Source organism: Oncorhynchus mykiss, chromosome 1 (genome assembly GCF_013265735.2).
Source record: "Oncorhynchus mykiss isolate Arlee chromosome 1, USDA_OmykA_1.1, whole genome shotgun sequence".
Classification (NCBI taxonomy): domain Eukaryota; kingdom Metazoa; phylum Chordata; class Actinopteri; order Salmoniformes; family Salmonidae; genus Oncorhynchus; species Oncorhynchus mykiss.
The window spans coordinates 77645317-77653646 of NC_048565.1; the positions used below are offsets into that span (position 1 = coordinate 77645317).

General features: G+C 40.6%; 1 protein-coding gene across 3 annotated transcripts; it reads left to right on the forward strand.

Moving 5' to 3' along the window:
• The first annotated feature begins 622 nt into the window (after positions 1–622).
• LOC110529971 (fibroblast growth factor-binding protein 2) lies at positions 623–2611 on the forward strand. Of its 3 annotated transcripts, XM_021612684.2 has the most exons (3): positions 729–819; positions 897–946; positions 1528–2611. In XM_021612684.2, exon 3 carries the CDS (start codon positions 1635–1637, stop codon positions 2265–2267), a length of 633 nt encoding a protein of 210 aa, XP_021468359.1. In that variant the 5' UTR covers positions 729–819; positions 897–946; positions 1528–1634; the 3' UTR covers positions 2268–2611. The 3 variants fall into 3 exon arrangements, with proteins under 3 accessions (XP_021468349.1, XP_021468359.1, XP_021468369.1); XM_021612674.2 differs by lacking the exon at positions 897–946 and having other exon boundaries at positions 623–819; XM_021612694.2 differs by lacking the exon at positions 729–819 and having other exon boundaries at positions 939–1065.
• The last annotated feature ends 5719 nt before the right edge of the window (positions 2612–8330 follow it).

An 8330-nucleotide genomic window follows, 5' to 3' on the forward strand; every position in this document is an offset into this window, starting at 1 on the left:
TGTGCCAGCAAAGAGGGGAGCACAAGGTATACAGAGAGTACCACCGAGGGTCTAGGTTGGCATGGACTCAGCCTCTGGCAGTGGAGTGGAACACATTATCACTTAGTGTGAGCTTTTAAGCCTTTGGCCATTCATTTGCCAAGTCCCCACAAGTGACTTTTTCTCACCAGGTTAATCTGGATGCATACTGATAAACTGAGAATATCCTCTTGTCAAAAGACCTGGAATAAAGACCTGGATTGAAATCATATATACAGTATGCTGGCAGAGTGGGCTCTGCCAACATACTGTATATATACAAGTATATTGAATGATTGTACAAAATAAATTGCCATTATCACAGTACAGTCACCATGGTCTTCAATGCTCTTGAAAATACATTATGTTGAACATAATCAAACAAATGCATTCTCCACATTCTCTCTACATTGTTCACTGTACTGTCACTCAATGTGAGAGCTGCTTAAGAAGTCCGTGTGTTGCCCGGAAACGTTGGCAAGTGTGTACATTGTCTTCTTAGCCGTGAAGAGGGGGTGTGTTGGGTATGGGTGTGTGTGAGGCAACACGCCATGACCCAAACTCCACCTCCCACCCCAGCCCCACACACAGATAATACAGTCTTTAGGCATGGGGTTGAGAGGGGTATTGTTACAGTAGGAGGGGGCCTGCTTAAGGGTGGTCTGGGCAGACCCATTTATGCCCTGAACACTCCCCTCTGTACCCCTCCCCATTCTCCTTTATCCTTCTATAACCCTTTTTTTACGCAAGCGTCCCGGGACCCCGCATTTTGAATAGCAGCAAACACTGGGTCTCCACATGGTAAGTGCAACCTTTAGATACCAAATACCAAATGTTGAAACTGGAAATAATTTGATTAGTACAATTTGTTTTTGCAGGCAGGTGGACTGTATGCTTGCTGTGCATGCATATTTTTTTCATGTTACTTGTAAGTAAAAAAATTCTGAGCCGACTTGGGGGTGTTTGTTTTGGTGCATGTCTTTGTTTTGTAGCAGTATATTGGATCACTCCAATATGGTTTCCTTCGCACGGCAGGATACACTCAAAGTAAGGATTTTCAGAGTAGTCCTGTGTAAAAAGCATGAGCTGATTCTTACTCAAAAATGTTTGTAGAGGTGATTTTTATACGGATTAGTCCCGTGCACCAGGTAGCAATGCAGTTTTGGGCTGAACCCCCAAAACCCGCAGCTATCTATAGCTTAGAGCTGAAGCTTTCCTCCCTCATTGATTTAATGAGGTGTAAAAAACAAAACAAATTATATTATGATTAATTTAAAAGGTGCACTGAAAATAAACATAGATGTTGTAAACGTAACATTTGTTATGAATGTGTTTTTAGTTACTCATTTTTGCACAGCTTTTTGGGGTATTCTAAGCAGGGAACATAGCAAAATGTAGTGAAATTTCTTGTGTTTTTATGAAAAGAAAGAGAATGGGTTAACTATGTAAGGTGTGTTTAATTCACTCATGTTTCACTTTGTTTTGCCTCTCCTTTATCACTCCCTGCAGGTATTTTGATTGTGGCGCGTCCGATTTTCGTTTCATTCGGGCGTGCTACTGATGCTTGGCTGCATTTGAATATAGAACCCTTCAAGTAGCAGTAATCACCCCGAGCCATGAGATTCCTGTGGCTTCTGTTCTTCCTCCTGTGCCTCCCTGTCCTGCCCAGCACTGAGGCCAAACGCCAGAACTCCGACAACAAGATGTCGCAGCCCCCACCACCACCACCAGCAGGCAAAAAGCCCAAGAACTCTGTCCCCAGCTCAGGAGGGTTCAGCACAAAGGTTGGCCACAACTGTACCTGGGATACGTCCGGGGAGGGCGTAGTGAACTTGCTCGTCAGCTGTAGATCCGAGGAGCAGACCTACTGGTGCCGCTACACTGGACAGCCAGACCTGTGCCAAGCCTACAGTGACAGGAAAGCACAGGTCAGGCATTGGAAACAATTGGTGGGCAAGCTGAAGAAGAGGAGGAGTGCGTGCGACGGTGAAAAGGTGCTGAAGACCCGCTCATGCAAGGCCCCCATGGAGTCGCACATGAAGCTCAAAGAGAAGGGGAAAGGCAGAGGCAAGAAGGATTCAGTGTCCCTGGTTCCGGAAATGGTAGAGAAGGAGGAGAAGAAAGAGGATATGACTCCGTTGTTAGAGGAGAGGGATGGGGAGGTGAACGACATGGAGCCAGTGGAGAATTATTGTGCCGAGGGATGGCATTCTGTCTGCTCATTCTTTGTAAGTTTTTTTGAAGGTTAAAGTCTTTGTATGGTTTTTGTAAGATAAAAAAGGGACAAAGCTGATGAACTCACCTCTGTATGCGGGCTTACTTCTTTGCTAGGTAAACAAAAATGTTTTTGTATAAAGTGATATAGAGCCTAAATGTAGGCTGCAGAGATTTATTTGTGTTTATTTTATTGTGAAACTAATCTTATTTTCTACAGACAATATTTGCTACTGTTCATTTGTAGTCACTAGACTTGTATCAGATTTATATTTTTTAACTTTAACACAGCATACAAAATTCTACCTGTGAATAAACATACCGTACCATATAACCATTTAACAGTTGTTCGACTCATTTAATACATCAACACAGATGACATGGTTCTTTTTTTTTACAAGTTGTTAATTAGTAGGACTATATGGATGATATAGTTGCCTGGTATTTCTATTGTCTATTATATTTGTGCTATAAGTACTATTCCAGGAGCTGGGGAAATACAGTAATACTGTATTCAAAACACAATAATATTGACCAGATCTTTGTGCTGAAGTGTTTACACTTGATGATAACAAATCAATTGTAATCAACATGAATAGGATAATCATGATAACCTTTTATGTATTTTCCACCTAGTTCATCCCTTAAAATTGTTGCAATCCCAGCTACATATTAGTTGCCAGAAAATAAATCATCTCTCGAGCCATCGTTTGTTTTTCTTTACCAAAACTATGTCAACATAACACAGAAAATGCAGTTCTTAAAAATTGCCAACCCTGCTGATCAACAGATTATTTTCAAGTCTTTGTAAGTAGTGAAACGTAGGGTCACGTCTGTGAGACCTCGTGAACAGAACTTAGAATAGACATAATGAAAGAGTTAATTGAAAATATATCTTGGGAACCTGTTGTGATTGGTTTCTGAGGTGATACTGGCATGTCTCCTCTTGTGACACATTGAATATCCACATTTTCACAATTGATTGCATGCTCTCCGTGAAATAAATCAGTATTATGACTACAGTAATAAGTGGATGTTTATAAATAGTTCCCCGAAAAAATTTAAAAGTACAATCTTATTTATCTGTGGTTCTATCATGACTTTCTTATCCATGATTGGATTGAGATTATCTTCATGAGACAACTCAGTGTGGCAGTCAATTGAAATACTGTCTGTCTGGTCCAGAGTTGCTTTGTGTGTAAGCCATTGTGTTATGTGGTAGCCAGTGGCCACAGTCCACAGACAACACACATCCCATTGTGAGTTGCCAATGCTAGCAGATGGCAGGGGGTACCTCCTGGCACTATATTGGGTCCCACACTATTTTCACATTAGACTCAGTTACAAACAATTCAATGAAAGAAACAAATCGTTTTTTTTTTGTTGTGTTGTGACAGGGATAGAAGTACAGCTAAGCTGTTTAAGTCTCCTATTTTGTTCAGGTTAGCAACGCAAACAAAACAAAATAACTTGGACTGATTATACCAACCAGAGCCACAGAGTTCTGCCTAAAAGTCTCACTGTGCTTTTGTGTGTGTGTCCATGTGTGGTCTCTGTGAAATGTATGTGATGATGATGGCCAATTCGAAGGTGGGTTTGTAAATAGAAAGAGGATGGGCTGACAGTCATGGTGTGATTCATCCCGCCTGAACCAGACTTTTCCTACAGGGAATTGATACTCTTCCCTGTCTGTGTCTTTCTGTCACAAAACTGTCCTCCATAACTCTCTGTCTGAGTAACATACTGATTACGCACCTCTGAAAGCAGTACATGTGATGTTTATTTCAAAGTACATTGTTGTTTGGGTCAGCAACTCAATCCCAATCAACTCACACTAGAGATATAACCGTTTGTTCCTCGGGCCTAAATCATCTGCAAAACGTGATGATATTCCTTTGATAGCGCAGCCCAGCATGCCTCCAACCTCTCTAAACCCTTCATTTACATCTGTAGCACCAGTGGTGTAGTGGAGTGTATACCCAGGTATACGGCGTATACCCACTTATTTTCAGTAGGCAATGTGTATACTCACTTCTTAATCCCCACCAATACGTATCAATGAAGTGTAGTGGAGGTATCAATTAATACACTCTTAGAAAAAAAGGGTTATTTGGCTGTTCCCATAGTGACCAACCCATCGAAAAAAACGTTTGGAACCCGTTTTTCTAAGAGTGTAGGAATGATGGAACAGATCTGAATGTTTAGCTTAAAATGTTGATAAACTATTATTTATTCACATTTTAGGCGCAGCAATGTACACACGGCAGTAGGCCTATGCGTGAATGTTCCAAAATGCAATTTGGGGGGAAAACATCATTCTAAAATGCGCACCGCACATGCAAGCAGTTTCATGTACAGAGATGGAAATATCTGATAGAAAGAGGCGGGAGAGACGCAACGACTATCATGGGTTGCTAATATGATTAGAATAATGTCTTTGGCTGCTAGACAATGAAATAAAGTTTCAATATTTTGTCTGTAGGCTACTTTGAGGCAATGTAAGACATGCCTCATAATATGAAGTAAAACGTCCAGGTTTCAAACAATGAAGGAACCGGAAAAATATAGCAGTGCTAATGATAGACCTAACCGTCTTCTGATAGATGGAAAGGCTTTCCCCAAAAACGTCTTATTAAATATTAACTAGCTACATAGTCACCCTTACCTTCCTGACATAATGGTATCATGAATCCATCTCATGTGCTACAGAAATAGCAAATCAAACAACATTGCTAGGTGCCTGCACAATTGACTTAAAAGATAACTACTCTCAAAAATACAACATTCTTAGATTTTTCCCAGACCTCAAAAGTGGTCTCCTGATGTGGTTCTAGCATTGTTATGGGCTTAGAAAATAACAATTTGTTATTTTCTGTTAACAAAAGTGGGACTTTGAGAAACAAAACCTGAAAAAAATTGTGAAAATCGTAAACCTGTGAATTTCAGACTCAGTTTATCTGTTTCAATTGCAGACCTACTATTAACCTACTACACAGTACAGCTTGGGTTGGCCTGACTGTGAAAGACTAAAGTCATTCAGATTGTATGTCACTGTTTCTCATAGAATTTGCCACACAGAACGCCTTTCCTTCGCTGGGCGGCCGTTTGGAAAAATGTTGGCAAAATTAGAGTATACCCACTTCTCCAGGCACCACTACACCACTGTACAGCACATACAGTACCAGTCAAAAGTGTTGACACACCTACTCATTCAAGGGTTTTTCTTTATTCTTTACTGTTTTCTACATTGTAGAATAATATTGAAGACATCAAAACTGTGAATTAACACATATGGAATCATGTAGTAACCAAAAAAGTGTTAAACAAATAAAATATATTTTAGATTTTAGATTCATCAAAGTAGCCACGCTTTGTCTTGATGACAGCTTTGCAGCTTTGATGACAGCTTTGCATTCTCTCAACTAGCTTCACCTGTAATGCTTTTCCAACAGTCTTGAAGGAGTTCCCACATATGCTGAGCACTTGTTGGCTGCCTTTCCTTCACTCTGCGGTCCAACTCATCCCAAACAATCTCAATTGGGTTGAGGTCGGGTGATTATGGAGTCCAGGTCATCTGATGCAGCACTCCACTACTCTCCTTCTTGGTCAAATAGCCCTTACACAGCCTGGAGGTGTGTTGGGTCATTGTCCTGTTGAAAACAAATGAGAGACCCAATAGGCACAAACCAGATGGGATGGTGTATCGCTTCAGAATGTTAAGTGTGCCTTGAATTCAAAATAAATCACAGACAGTGTCACCAGCATAGCACCCCCACACATCACTCCTCCTCCATGCTTCACGGTGGGAACCACATATGCAGAGATCATCCATTCACCTACTCTGCGTCTCACAATGACGAGGCGGTTGGAACCACAAATCTCAAATTTGGACTCATCAGACCAAAGGACAGATTTCCACCGGTCTAATGTCCATTGCTCCTGTTTCTTGGCCCAAGCAAGTCTTATCTTCTTATTGATGTCCTTTAGTTTTGTTTTTTGTTGTTGCAGCAATTCAACCATTAAGGCCGGATTCACACAGTCTCCTCTGAACAGTTGATGTTGAGATGTGTCTCTTACTTGAACTCTGTGACACATTTATTTGGGCTGGAATTTCTGAGACTGATAATTCTAATGAACTTATCCTCTGCAGCAGAGGTAAGTCTGGTTATTCCTTTTCTGTGGTGGTCCTCATGAGAGGCAGTTTCATCATAGCGCTTGATGGTTTTTGTGACTGCACTTGAAGAAACTTGAAAAGTTCTTGAAATTTATGTGATTGACTGACCTTCATGCCTTAAAGTAATGATGGACTTTAATTTCCCTTTGCTTATTTGAGCTGTTCTTTCCATAATATGGACTTGGTATTTTACCAAATAGGTATATCTTCTGTATACCACCCCTACCTTGTCACAACTGATTGGCTCAAATGCATTAAGAAGGAAAGAAATTCCACTAATTCACTTTTAACAAGGCACACCTGTTAATTGAAATGCATTCCAGGTGACTACCTCAGTAAGCTGATTGAGAGAATTCCAAGAGTGTGCAAAGCTGTCATCAAGGCAAAGGGTGACTACTTTGAAGAATCTATAAAATCAAATCAATTTGGATTTGTTTAACACTTTTTGGTTACTACATGATTCCATATGTGTTGTTTCATAGTTTTGATGTCTTCACTATTATTCTACAATATAGAAAATTGTTTAAAAAAAAGTGTGTCCACACTTTTGACCAATACTGTATATTATTAGGACACACACACACACACACACACACACACACACACACACACACACACACACACACACACACACACACACACACACACACACACACACACACACCCAGTGCTTATATGCCTGTCTCAACCTAGGGTCCTGTCTTTAGACTCCTCTCCAGGGTGACTCTTCCCCTCTCCACAGTTGCTCCATTGTCCCTCATAGACAAAATAGAGCAGAGATGACTTGTATGCCTTGTATGCCGTGGGCAGAGGGCCACCCCCAGAAGCAGGGCTAAGGAAGAATCAGAATTCACTACTGTGAGTGACTTGGTATGCAGACAAACAGTGAACTCCAAAGAAGAAATGAAAGTCACACACTCCATTCTTAATTGCAATGTGATTAATTTTACTCTGCAAGAATGCCTACATCATTTAAGCTTTTTCCATGCCATATTACACACCTCCACCAGCCCCCATTAGCAGGTCAATTATTATTTCATCCAAGCAAAGTTTTTACTGAGTTTCAACAGTAGCAACTTAATATGTCCTTATGTTTACAAGTGAAATGGGCTCTCCTATAATCACCAGGGGCAACTGACACAGACACACGTTTGCATCTGATGATGACAGCGAAATAATTGGCCGCAAATCCAGTCAATTTCCAGACTTGTGCATCCAATTACCAGATGCTTAAGATTGAACAGCAACCATGGCTGTGATTCAGTGGTTTAAATGAAAGCAAAGGGACGTTTGGAATCACACGTGACTCAAGATATCTGGCTGCACAGTTACACCCTGTTGTAAAGCCTTGTGTACCACTTACCAAATGTTTATGCTCATCAAATCATTCGATGTTGGTGTCATTGTGAAGCTAGTACCATTCTGGTAGGGTAGAGTGGGATAAGTTCAGCCAAATGGTTAGTTGAGCCACCACTTGTTTCTAGGAAACCATACACAAAATGAATAATGTTACCAAATATTTAGGAAGATATCATAATTTCAAGTAGTCTGTGAATGAAGAAACCACATGGAAAAAGTGGTAAATAAGTTAGGTCCAAAAAGCAGATTTTTCTTCACAAAGTCAAATGTGTTCTTGGGTTATAGGTTTCACAATACATTCTATCTAAACAAAGTAAATGCTTTTAAGATTGTTCTATACATCAGTTGGGGTCTCTATAAGCTACCAAATGAAGTCCTAAACCTAGCATGAAAGTGTATCCTTGTAGCTGTGTGGGCGGCAGGTGGCCTAGTGGTTAGAGCGTTGGAATCAGCTCAAATCCCTGAGCTGACAAGGTAAAAATCTGTTGTTCTGCCCCCGAACAAGGCAGTTAACCCAATATTTCTAGGCCATCATTGAAAATAAGAATTTGTTCTTAACTGACTT

Excerpts from the sequence above, each read along its gene's own strand:
- LOC110529971 (XM_021612674.2), top strand. The coding sequence starts at position 1,635 with ATGAGATTCCTGTGGCTTCTGTTCTTCCTCCTGTGCCTCCCTGTCCTG.